The sequence below is a fragment of the Epinephelus lanceolatus genome, chromosome 13 (genome assembly GCF_041903045.1).
Source record: "Epinephelus lanceolatus isolate andai-2023 chromosome 13, ASM4190304v1, whole genome shotgun sequence".
Taxonomy (NCBI): Eukaryota; Metazoa; Chordata; class Actinopteri; order Perciformes; family Serranidae; genus Epinephelus; species Epinephelus lanceolatus.
In genome coordinates, this window is record NC_135746.1 from 20,927,982 (window position 1) to 20,941,567 (window position 13,586).

General features: G+C 40.8%; 1 protein-coding gene across 2 annotated transcripts in view; it reads left to right on the plus strand.

Annotated features, from left to right (window-relative positions):
* The first annotated feature begins 8,397 nt into the window (after positions 1 to 8,397).
* The window catches only part of LOC117270704 (uncharacterized), a 43,266-nt gene continuing 38,077 nt past the window's right edge, over positions 8,398 to 13,586 (plus strand). The window contains exons 1-2 of one of the 2 annotated variants that reach the window (XM_078173863.1): positions 12,949 to 13,086; positions 13,256 to 13,327. In XM_078173863.1, coding sequence (XP_078029989.1) covers positions 13,280 to 13,327 — 48 coding nt within the window. In that variant the 5' untranslated portion in view covers positions 12,949 to 13,086; positions 13,256 to 13,279. Of the gene's footprint in view, positions 8,535 to 12,948; positions 13,087 to 13,255; positions 13,328 to 13,586 lie in introns of those variants that run through there. The other variant, XM_078173864.1, reaches the window with a different exon arrangement.

Sequence of the window (13,586 nt, forward strand, 5' to 3'; positions counted from 1 at the left end):
GGATTAGGTGGTGGCTGATGACATTGGCTGATGACTGCTGAGGCGAACAGAGGCTGCATCTGAGGTCCCATTTATATGACAACGATTTCAACTGAAAACAGTAAACTTTAGTTGCTTTTTGGCCGATCGTTTACACGACTGCAGCGTTTTGAGTGCCTGAAAACGCAACGTTTTGAAAATGGGTTCCAGAGTGCAATTTTTTGGAAATGGCACTGTCTCCGTTGTCATGTAAAGTTTCTATATGCAGTTCCACTGAAAACGGAGACTTTTTCGCATTACGCTTCCAGTCACTAGGCATGCGCGAGAAAGTTGACCATCACAACAACAATGGCGGACTCCCGAGCTCTGCTTGTGCTGCTCACCCTGTTGAATTTATCAACGCTTCCCCATCGTAGTGACGATTTACTGTAGCAACTCCACCTCGTCGTCCGTCCAGACAAACGTTTGTGCGGTTGCCATTTTTTTTGTTTATACAGTACAGGCCAAAAGTTTGGACACACCTTCTCATTCAATGCGTTTTCTTTATTTTCATGACTATTTACATTGTAGATTCTCACTGAAGGCATCAAAACTATGAATGAACACATGTGGAGTTATGTACTTAACAAAAAAAGGTGAAATAACTGAAAACATGTTTTATATTCTAGTTTCTTCAAAATAGCCACCCTTTGCTCTGATTACTGCTTTGCACACTCTTGGCATTCTCTCCATGAGCTTCAAGAGGTAGTCACCTGAAATGGTTTTCCAACAGTCTTGAAGGAGTTCCCAGAGGTGTTTAGCACTTGTTGGCCCCTTTGCCTTCACTCTGCGGTCCAGCTCACCCCAAACCATCTGGATTGGGTTCAGGTCCGGTGACTGTGGAGGCCAGGTCATCTGCCGCAGCACTCCATCACTCTCCTTCTTGGTCAAATAGCCCTTACACAGCCTGGAGGTGTGTTTGGGGTCATTGTCCTGTTGAAAAATAAATGATCGTCCAACTAAACGCAAACCGGATGGGATGGCATGTCGCTGCAGGATGCTGTGGTAGCCATGCTGGTTCAGTGTGCCTTCAATTTTGAATAAATCCCCAACAGTGTCACCAGCAAAACACCCCCACACCATCACACCTCCTCCTCCATGCTTCACAGTGGGAACCAGGCATGTGGAATCCATCCGTTCACCTTTTCTGCGTCTCACAAAGACACGGCGGTTGGAACCAAAGATCTCAAATTTGGACTCATCAGACCAAAGCACAGATTTCCACTGGTCTAATGTCCATTCCTTGTGTTTCTTGGCCCAAACAAATCTCTTCTGCTTGTTGCCTCTCCTTAGCAGTGGTTTCCTAGCAGCTATTTGACCATGAAGGCCTGATTGGCGCAGTCTCCTCTTAACAGTTGTTCTAGAGATGGGTCTGCTGCTAGAACTCTGTGTGGCATTCATCTGGTCTCTGATCTGAGCTGCTGTTAACTTGCCATTTCTGAGGCTGGTGACTCGGATGAACTTATCCTCAGAAGCAGAGGTGACTCTTGGTCTTCTTTCCTGGGTCGGTCCTCATGTGTGCCAGTTTCGTTGTAGCGCTTGATGGTTTTTGCGACTCCACTTGGGGACACATTTAAAGTTTTTGCAATTTTCCGGACTGACTGACCTTCATTTCTTAAAGTAATGATGGCCACTCGTTTTTCTTTAGTTAGCTGATTGGTTCTTGCCATAATATGAATTTTAACAGTTGTCCAATAGGGCTGTCGGCTGTGTATTAACCTGACTTCTGCACAACACAACTGATGGTCCCAACCCCATTGATAAAGCAAGAAATTCCACTAATTAACCCTGATAAGGCACACCTGTGAAGTGGAAACCATTTCAGGTGACTACCTCTTGAAGCTCATGGAGAGAATGCCAAGATTGTGCAAAGCAGTAATCAGAGCAAAGGGTGGCTATTTTGAAGAAACTAGAATATAAAACATGTTTTCAGTTATTTCACCTTTTTTTGTTAAGTACATAACTCCACATGTGTTCATTCATAGTTTTGATGCCTTCAGTGAGAATCTACAATGTAAATAGTCATGAAAATAAAGAAAACGCATTGAATGAGAAGGTGTGTCCAAACTTTTGGCCTGTACTGTACATCGCCGCTCTGTAGAAGGAAGTGTAAGCGTCACACCGCCAACTACTGGCCTAGCAAGTATACTGCAGAGTTTTTGGTTAGAGATAGAGTGTGAGCATGCGTGCAAGGAGTGAATGGCAGGGTGGGAGAGGAAGAAAAAGTATTGTCTTCCTGACTGATCTTTGGCTAGAGCTTCATTAAAATATTAGCAGTCTATTTACTATATTTTGCTTTTTTCTACTGTTTACTTGTTATATTGCTTTCTGCTGCTGTAATGATGCAAATTCCCCTGCTGTGGGATAATAAAGGATTATCTGATCGTATCTTAACAACTATTTGCTATGTAAAGATACAGTGGAGTACTGGCGTCCTGGGCAGACAATGACTTATCTTTTCATTGTTGTGGCAGCCGGTCAGGCCACGTGTGCCTGTGAGTCCCCTGAGTTTGACCCTGAAGTACATACATCAACAAACCAAAAAATCATACAGCTGTTTTTTCATACATTATATTGCTGGCACTACATTAGTTTCTATCCGTTTGGAAATACAGGCTGTCGCTTTCAAACTGAGCCTGATACAGCAGGTAGCATTTACTACAAATTACTCTGCCTCACTTCTCACCTTCAGCTCTGCCTGTCACACCTGTTGCCTCTTTTCATTTCTTAGTCAGACATCTGGCTGTTGCCTCTCTGCTCCTTTTATTTTCCCTTTTCTCTCTGTACCGACTGCTCCTTTAGGAGCTCTTGATTTTAGGTGAGACATTGTGACATCACTAATCAGGCTGCAGTCTGCCTCACATGTGTTTAAATTAGCAGCACCTGTGAGCTCTGCAGATAGACTGCACCATTTCACAATACCTGCGGGGGGTGGGAGTATCAGATGGCATGTTGAAATGTGTGTAATTATCCAACTAAATGTATTTATTATGTTAATACATATAACTTGTACTGTCAAGGATTTAAGTTAGTAGGTAAATTGATGTACTTGATCCCATCTAAGGGTTAACTATAGACCTTTTCATGGGCCTCCCCTCCTTCCTTAGCCTTGGCTCAGGGTTATCTGTACCCTTTGACCTCTAACAAGACAGCCAAGAAAATACACACGGACATTAGTCATTTCCTATTGTTATAAGATATGGTCCCTGTTTTCTTTTGTGTGTGTGTAGTCCTTGCTCTGTCTAGTGTTATGCCCGAAATTACTTACTGTAACTGAGTTTATGCCATCAGCCTTGTTTTGTGTCTTCCTTTTTTTTTGTATTCAAGTCTTAAATTCATACATCCCCCTAAAAAAAGTTTGTAAATAAGTGTCTCTTGAGTAATGTCTTTGGGTTACCAGTGCTGACGATGTCATGGCTGGTTGCTGCTGCTGCTGCTGCTGCTGCTGCAAGGACGTCTTGGCAGGCTGGAGAAAAACATGCACCACCTAAATCAGAGCTGTTAATTACAGGAAGTGGCCAATCAGGATGTACCAAGTGCCCGCCACATCAAGGGGGGAAGGGGATTTTGTAGTTTAGAGACTTTGTTTACTTCTTCAGAGTAGGTTAGTTTGGTGGTGCATTTGTATTGGTTAATTACTGATATATTCATAGTGATGGAGGAATTGTCGTGTTGTGTTTTGTTTGTATTTATGTCGGTAGTGTTGTCTTTGTGTTACCCCTTTGTTTCAAAAATGATCTTATCAGCCATTGTATATTTTTCCCTTTGTGTTTCAGTTTTTAAAAACTTTATATATATAAAAAAAAATATATAGTTTGCCTAATAGTGTGGTAAATAAAAACCCTCTTTTCTGAAAATCCACCTATGACTCCTCATGTTTGCCAGCTCAATAGGTAGATAGATAGATAGATAGATAGATAGATAGACTTATTGTCATTCAAATCCATGCAATCAACAGTGCACATAAGAATGACATTTCATTGCATTTGACTCTCTGAATAACAACTGGTGCACATAATGTATATGAAAATGTACATTTGCATAGACTAATACAAGTCTATCAGGCTCAGACCAGAGATGAGTGAGAGTGTGAGAAGGGGATTATTGACTGAGTTCAGTGTAAGTGAATTATGTATTATGTGTGTGAGAGGGTAATCATCTTATGGAGTTAAATAGTCTGAAGGCTTGAGGGATGGAGCTGATACCTTATTCAACCCGCCCAGTAAAAGTCTCTCTCATTAAGATTAAAAATCTGCATTTCAGTAGCGACCTGGCCAACATCCTTACAACAATAAACACAACTGTCACAGACACCACAAGTTAGCAAGCACAACATCCAGTGACAATGCAACACGAAAAACAAATACAACACATAAGCATGTAGAATTTTCCAAAGCAATTTCACTGAAAATCTGAGCAGCAATCACATTGACTAAGATTGCCTCTAAATTCCCCCATCAACTCAATTTCCGGCCCGTCTGTAAATTATTCCGGGAAGAAGAGGCAGCGTATTTAAAAGCTTTTTTTTTGTTGCCTAGTTTTGTTCAGACCCTGGGGACCATCATCTGTGGAATATTGTGAGAGCACAGGCCATATTGATTTCAGTTTTTACTCATATAAGGACACAGATAGGAGGGAGCCATCCCAGGGGAAGATTACATATAAAACCCAACCAAATTGCTTCACTGCAGAGGACAGTCTGTATCAAACAAATTGAAATGTATTTTTAGATTTGGCATGTCACTGTTTCTTCTTTGAAAGAAGGAGCAATCAGTGGTCACACGTCAGAACCTTTCCACATGTGGCCATCCAAAACAATAGAATGCAAAGTCCCTTACTCATCACTGCATTCTTTATGATTGGTGGGTTGGACGTCATTGACCCCTCGCAGACAACAGCTCTGGTATATTTTTATCTATAAAGCAATACTGGGCAAACTTCCAGCCTGCCTCTGCTCCCTGCTGTGTGTCAGCTCTGGTAGTTAGCAGCTACGCTCCTCCAAGTAGTTGCCTTTTAATGAGCCCTGGGTTTTAACAGATCTGAGGAACATTTCCTGTTCTAAACCTTGGACATGGAACAATCTGAGAAAGGATCTTAAATTAGAAACACCTACATCCGTTAATGATTTTTTTTTTAAAACAAGGTATTTTTATTGATAATTCAATAAGATGCACAAAATTTTTTATTGAAAACATTCAATTAATAAAAAATTAAAGTGGAGTACAATGTGTTTCATTACAATTTTCCAGCTTCCACATTTGCCACAAAAGTTAAAAATGGTTGCCAGGATGGCAAACTATGAACAACTAATTTTTAAACTGAACAACAAACTGGAGATATTCTTTAAAATATGGGGCCCTTACTTAAACATGATATTGAATGATTAATTGACTGACAATACGGTAATACAGTTAAGGCTCTTTCTCTTGCTCTTTTGGTGCCTTAGTTCCTTCCTGGGACGGTCTGGGTGGTATTTTCTTAGTGATTATGTCTGACCATGTAGATTTATGCAACTTGTGAATGAGATGTGATGTGAATAGCGAGGCTTTATAAGGAAAATGTGATATGCATTGGGATTAGTAATGATGTTGTATGCCGATTTTTGATGATGATACTGCTTACCCTGTGACTTCTCTCTTTTTCTTTTTTTTTTCTCTTATTCATGTAATTATTATTATTATTTATTTATTTTTTTTTTTATTTTTTTATTTACTTTTATTGGTAGGTTCCGTCTTTTTTGTGTTTTGAGCTTTTTCACTTGTATGGTGCATTTTGTATCCTGAGTGATATTAATGTTTGTACTAAAAAAAAACAATAAAAAGAGAATTACAAAAAATGGTTGCCAGGTGGCAAAGAAGTGTGCTGTTGATCCTTTATAAAATAACAGATTTCCTCCAATTGTAGATGATACATAACATCCTTGATCCAATGTCCATATGTTGGAGGTGAAGAGTCCTTCCATTTACATAGGATAAGCCTTCTGGCCAGAAGTGAGCAGAAAGACATAATAGCCCCTTTTCCACCAACATTTCCAGGAACTTTTATTTACAAGAATTTATTTACCTGGGTAAAAGAATTCCTAGTAATCTGTGTGGTTTGCGTTTCCACAGCACCTCAAAGTTCAGGAAAATGTATTCAAATCAGGCTGATGACGTAGATGATTCGGCGTGTGCCCTATATTTAGCTCCACCAGCTTGTCAGTTTTTCTTCCATAGACTCGTCGTTTCGAGTGGCCGACTCGAAGTCCAGCTGAATTTCTTCCTCTGCAAATATGCTCAAAAGAGCCTGGACCTCGTTGTCGACAAAGTGAAGCTTGTAGAAATGAAATAAAGTTTGCAGCCACACTGGCACAGAAGTGCGGAAGGCTGTAAGTGTGTGTTCCACCAATCAGCGTTCTTCAGCACACTGCCCTGCCCCTCAAGAATTCCTGAGAATCTGAAAAGTCCTACCCCACTACTAGGTACTTTTTTTCAGGGAAGGTTTGGGGTTGAGGGAAAGTTTGTGGTTGAGGGAAAGTTTTTTCCCCAGGTAATTTCAGTGGAAACGTGCTGAGGTTTTTCAAAATCCTGGGTAAATGATAAAAGTTCCTGCAGTGGAAAAGGGGCTAATGTTTGAGTTGTTGTCTTATTGTGGATTTTGTTCTATATGTTATATTTGTTGCATTTAAATGTGTCCTGATTGGCTGCTACCTCAGCCAGGTCTCTCTTGTAAAGGAGATTTTCAATTTCAGTGGGACTTCCTGGTTAAAAAAAAAACAGTTAAATAAATAAAATAAATAAATATTTATTATAAATTGGGCAGCTCTAAAGCACAAACCCTGACTCACATCTGTCACAATCCTGTTTGAAAAGTCTACAGAAGAAAAATCGGCAGATGTTTCTGAGACAATCTTACACCAATCTAAAAAGAGGCTGCACTCAAGAGAACTTCCTGTGGTGCCGTAAAACCTAAAAGTGTACTTTTATTCCAACTTCTGACTGACTGACACTTTGGGCCCAGCAGCCAGCCGATTCATATCTCTCGCCAATTTGGGTGGATACAGAGCATGAGTAACTCTTTCTCTCCCCCTCAGCGACAACAAAGCAGCTGTTTACACACGCCTCCGGTGGAGCTGTGACAAAAGCAGACCGCTCGCAGTGAGCAGCTGTGACTGTATGAATGCACAAAAGGGCCGTGCTGAAAGCGATTCTTGGCGCATGCTGCAAAACTCATCCTCGTATGAACCGGTGCTCTGAACCAAAACTCTTATTACACTGCATATTATAGCTGGAGTCAATAAAAGTTGTTCAGTAAAGTAGGATGTGTGACTCACCCTCATACATTTGCATTGTCAGTGTAAGCTCTGGTGCTTATCCAGGTCAATTACTGGAGTCAGCGGAGGTGAGGAGACATGAATGATGCATTTTTTTTCCCACTGTTTTCTTTGTTGTTATTTTTTGGCATGCCTGTATTTTTGTCAGCAAGTGCCTGTTTCATTAGCTCCAAACCTGAAAAACTAGACTTCCACTCCTCTGAGTGATAATTGTGGCGAGCGGCATCATTTTCACATGTTGCCTCCAAAAACTGGCACAGGGGAGCGTGCCGGCACTTGTTATAGTGCATAAAATCTAAACAGATAAAAACAGAGCAATTTTCTTTCGCTTAAAGTAAAAATTATACATCTGATCAAACGTCAGCGGGGATACATGTGTGTGAATTATCAACATTTCGTTTATTCCTCCTGTGGTTTGCACTGAGGGAGAAAAAAACGCATGTGTAAATTTTTCATAAGGTGGATAATGAGACAGGTTTCAGCTTCTGTAGCACATTAATAAGTCATGGGGAAGACAGAGAGAAAGCAGAGGGAATGTATTTGCATGTGTTTGTGAATGTGGTGCACGTCAGAGGTGTGCTCGGCGTGCATATTTGTGTATGTAAGTGTGTGAGAACAGACTTTACCTGTGCTTTTAACAGTGGGATCTTGGGTCAGATAGAGGTCATGAGGGAAGGTCAAAATTAGAATGCAAAAGTTTCATTATTATGTTAAAATAATTTGATACAAAAAATATGTGGAGCTTTTATTTAAGACATTAAAGTGAGTCCAGCCTATGTGGGAATATCCTGCAACCACAGTTGTCTCTTTGTTTGTGAGTTGCACAACACACCGCCCCTGCTGCCTTGCTGTGTCACTGTGCGGAGAGCCTCAGGGTGTGTTACCTGGCCCGGGCAGATTCCACCTGAACCTCAGTCACCATGCCATGGGAAAAAAAGTATAACGCATCTAAAGCTGCATTCACAATGACATCTTTGTAGTGGAGTAAGCCTTGATCTTTTCTTTTTTAAAACCGCACTAAATATTAATTAGGGCAGTGCGGTGCAGGCTCCCCTGGTGTGTGCATGTGTGTATGTGTGTGAGTGTGTGTGAGGAGGGACAGGTTACCTCACTGAGGCGACGGCGCACTGAAAGGCTTCTTTCTTTATGAGGGCTTTTTGCAGCGGGCTGCATCTGACAAGGAGCAGGAGAAACTCTCATCATGGTAAGATCTGTGAGTCTTTGTGTCTCTGGTGACGTGCTTGTGTCAGAAAGATTTAAGTCGGGGGCTCTTGGCTCAAGGGCCACTGTTAATTTTGTTTAAATAGAGCTACAGTTTGTGTAGGAACCTGTTAGACCTCATCAAGACTGTGTGGGCTGTCAAAAAAGAGCTTTTCAAATAAGGTTAGACAGCGAAATTATATATGTGTGACAGTTTTCTTTCATGTGAGGGTACACTTTCAAACATTAGGACAAAATAAGTGCTAATAACCCGTAATAATGTAGGGTAAACAGGACCGTTAAATGTCTAAAGTAATAGGCAGGTATAGGATTTTTTTTAAAGTGATAATTACCTGCACCACTCCCACACCTTAAGCCATCTGTGGGTTGTGTGACACATTAAAACATGAAAAAAAGAAGGACTTAATTAAACTTTTGTCATGTCACTATTCCTTCTACTTGTAGATTAAAAATAAAAATAGAAATAATGGCTATTTACCGACAGAAAATGGTCGCTAAAGGGTTAAATTCCCCGTCTAAGCAGCACGGAAAGACTGACTTGAGCTGCCCGCCAACTGAAACAAGGGCACACAGGTTTGTGAAGCCAAAAACTGAATTCAACAGGCTCTGAAAACCCACACAGTCAATGCGTCATTTCCCCTGGAAAAGTTTGTTTGGACACGGCCCCCTGGTGCCTTCAAGTGCTACAGTAAGTGTAGGAATTTTGATGGACCTAGACCAGGTGCCTCAGTCTCAGTTGAGTCTTTGCAGCTAATTTCAAACTGTAATGTTCAAACCTGGTTATGAGGCCTATTTGATCATTATTAGACATTATGGGTGTATTTTGGAGCACTTTGTGGCTTCTTATGCTCAAGGAAGTAGATTTTATTTCAACATTTAGGGGGACACACATGAAACAGGTGGGTTTAGGAGTCCACCGCCACATTTTTGAGCATCAAATACTTAGTGTCCTGCATTCTGGTGAATTTTTATGCACCAATTTGTACCTTTTCTGCATCAATTCATTCTGTAAATTAGCAAATAACTAATTAAAATTGATTTATATAACACTTTTCGCAGTCATAGGTGACAAAGTGCTTCACAAGAGCAACATACAACAAGAAAGAAATCATAGTGACAAAGTGACTATGTGAGCTATGATGCGAAAAGTGCACAACTTGCGAAACTACTTGCACACACACAAGAAATAAGAGGAGTTCACACTACACAACAACAATACACGAAATTTGAACACGTACAGCTCTGGTACAAACAAGTTACCCAAACACCTGTCTAAACAGGTGTGTCTTTAGCTGGCTTTGAAAAGAAACCGCAGAGTCAGCAGATTGTAAGATAGCAGGCAGAGCATTCCAAAATTTAGGTGCAGTGTGGTGGTACGGTGGCAAAAGCTAGATCACCACATGTCTTAAGGCGATTACAAGGGATAGACAACAAATGTAGCGTATCTGATTGAAGAGTGCGAGCTGAAAGTCATGTCAAAAGTCCTCTGATTTCATGTTTTACTGGGGGTGACAAGTGCTTAGTTCTTCTAAAGACTGAGAAGGACATCAACCCATTCCACCCCAAAATCTACACCGACCAATATGGCCGCCACCTGAAAACTGTTCCGACTATAACTTGTGAGCCAAATGAGCTCCAAATGCAAGCTCGGTGTCTATTTGATGCTTTTTGACCATCATAAACACATGCATATTTTCATGATTGGATGCATCTGGACCCCTAATTTGCATATTTCCAAGATGTCAGCGACCTAAAATAAGGGTTGCAAATGTCTGTACTTTATTAACCTGCTTGGTTGTTGGTACAGGATCAAATCTGCACTCAGTCAGAGATGTAGCAAGTGTCTCCCATATTCGACAGCTGAGTGATACTTTAATACTTGAGGTGCAAAGCTGCGATGTGTCAACATTCAGATGTCCCTCCACATCACTGTGTAGCTTTCTCTGGCAATAGAACTATTAATCCCGTTGTCACTATTTTATGATTTAATAAATTAAGTAATGATGTAATGATTGTAACTGAACAAGTAAGCCTGTACTTGTTCTTCACTCTCCTGCTGTGATGGAGTGAGGCTGTGTGTGCTGCCAAGTATCTAAAGCAGAACAACAAATCCAGTACATCAAATTAGTATGTGTAGGCACTGAGGTACACATTAGTTAATATGTAGGGATAGTAGCCAGTGGTGTAGTGGTAGTCGATGAGGTGGGTGTACCACTAGGTGAATGGGTCACCAAGGAGGAAGTGAGTATACTTTCCTATATTTTCCAATGGCTTTTTGGCTGACAGGTGGGTGTACCCCGTATACCTGCGTATACCCTTTACTACACCACTGCATATACCTGCACATGCACTCCACTACACCACTGACAGTAGCACAAATATACACCATGTTTCAGAAGTTGTGAGATGGCTTTATGATGTGTGCCAAACACTTCCATTACAGCCCACTTGTTCCATTAAGCATTTTTACTCCAAAAATGTGAAACACAACATCTGAGTGTGGCGTAATGACAAAAATGACACCAGTCAACAGAAAACGCATTTTCCACTCATTCCCATTTAGAATATTCAACACAGGAGAACAGGTAATACATCAAAATTACGCATGACCTTGTGACCCCACACAAAAAACAAAAATATATGTACTTCTACCAAATGCTTCAGAAATACTGAAAGTTCTAACAAAATTCAAACCTTATGTAAACTTTGAGTAAGTTAAGTATTAGCAGCAAAATGTACCTTAAAGATTCAAACTTTAAAGATTAACAGTGGTGCTCTGAAAAATATTTGATCTGGGGCGCACAGTAGCTCAGTGGGTAGAACAGGTGTCCCATTTACAAAGGCTGTGTCCTTGCTCTGGTGGCCATGGGTTCGATTGCTGCATGTCATCCCCTCTCTCTCCCCCTTTCAGGCTTAAACTGTCCTGTCCAATGAAGCCAAAAAATAGTCTATTAAAAGAAAAACTCTTACTCCCACAGTTCATCAGAAACAATCACATTCAGTCCCACCAAATTTGGAGATACATGGTTTCCACTGGACAGGAAGGGTGGGGGTAAAATTGCAATCTGATGAGTAACTAAAGCTGTCGGTCAAATGTAATGGAGTAGGAATAAGATTTGCCTCTGAGATGTGGTGGAGCAGAAAAAGTATAAAGATGCATAAAATGAAAATACTCATTTAAAGTAAAAGTACCTTGAATTTGTACATCAGTACAGTCCTTGAGTAAATATAGGCTACTTATATTTCTGAAGCATTCAGTAGAACTGTTTTTGGTTTTTGTGTGGGGTCAAGACATCAGGTGACTTCTAGTGTTTCAATCAATATTGTGACTCTAAAAGTGCTTTCACACCTGCCCTGTTTGGTTCGGTTCAATCGAACTCAAGTTTGTTTGAACACAACAATCGCACTCCAGACCGAGACCTTCTTGAAGAGGTCTCAGTCACTCGATCTGAACCAACTGCAGTCACATGACACATTGTTTGGGTTAAACATGAGCATGTTACAGTCCTGGAGGATTATTAATGTGCACCTCCTCCTGTACTGCCTTAATATGCACATTCAGCACATCCAATGCATCAAAACATTGTTTTCTAGTTGGAGCCGCGCCTCGTTTTCAAACTGTATGGTTTGACTAAAATGAACAATGACAGCAATATAGTCCACGATGAGCAGCGCTAAAATCAACCTGCGTAGTTGTCCCTCCACTGTGACATTAGAAAGTGTCACATTTATCTTGCAAGTGTACTCTTCTTCAGTGTTTTGTTTACTTCCTGGATTTTTCCCACATGAAAATTCTGACCAATCAAGAGCAGCTTTCTCACGCAAGGTCCACTTGTAAATGCTGCTGTGAGAACAAGAACCAACTCTCGGTAGTTATGCAACTTTGTGACAAAATTCGTCCCTGATTCGGACCAAAGCAAGACAACTCTAGGTCTGAAAGCACCCTAACTTTACTTGTAAAACATTTGATGACTGTTAATAACAAGTAGAACAAAGATATAAGTTACCTACATAAAACTGTATCCAGATAGTTCAAGAGGGTTTTGAGAAATTACATCAAAACTAAAAAAATTGTTACAACTGCTCCCAGTCTCCCCTACCGAGCTGCTTAAAGAATTACAGTAATTTCAGTGGGAGTAGTTGGGAGTTGTTAATATTTAAGCAGCCAGTCACACAATTAAACCTGAGTTCAGCCAGCAAACACACACCAGCATAGTGAAACTGTGGTCAGGTGGCCGACCACTTGTTGGCACACCGGCTTCATAGTGACACCAGTGTCAGAAATTTCCGAGGAGCACGTGAACGCACCGTTTTACCACCGGGTTGCGTGCGCTGGAGGGGCAGAACTTCCACGGCACACACTCACACTTCTCCGATGCCACAGTCTGCCCAGTTGTGGATGCTTTACTGGATGCGAGGAGGACTAAACACAACATGTTCATGTGTTAGACACTTATTTCAGTGCAGATCCTTTTCTGAACACACATTTTTTGGAGGGGGAAAGTTGGAAAGTTTTCTTCTATGTCTAATTAAGGGTGAGTTGACTTTGAAACTACTGCCAGAAGGAATAAGTTACAGCCAAGGATGGATCTGTCACTGTGCTGCGGCAGAATATCTTTTTTGTGATGATTTTCTGCTTGTTTTTTTTACACTGCTATTGTTTATCCTGGTGGAATGATTTTGTTTTTGTTTTATGCTCTTTAGGAGTTTTTGTTCTAAACAAAAATCATGTTCACATCCTACATAAAGAATCTGAATGATTTGGTATTTTCTACGGTAAGCTTACAGGTTCTAAGCACTCCTGCATGTATTTGCAATGCTGAGAGATGCATGGCCATACTAAAGTGTCTGTGAACAAACCTCTACTTATATTTACTTTAGATCCCAAGCCTGCACTCCCTTCCTTTGTTCAGTGGCAAGTTATGATGTTTGCACTACCACGTGTCAGCTCATTAAAAGCATATTAATTTGAGATATGCATGTCGATTAACTGCTGCTGCGTGTGTGTGCAGATGTTTATGTGAGTTCTTCTCTG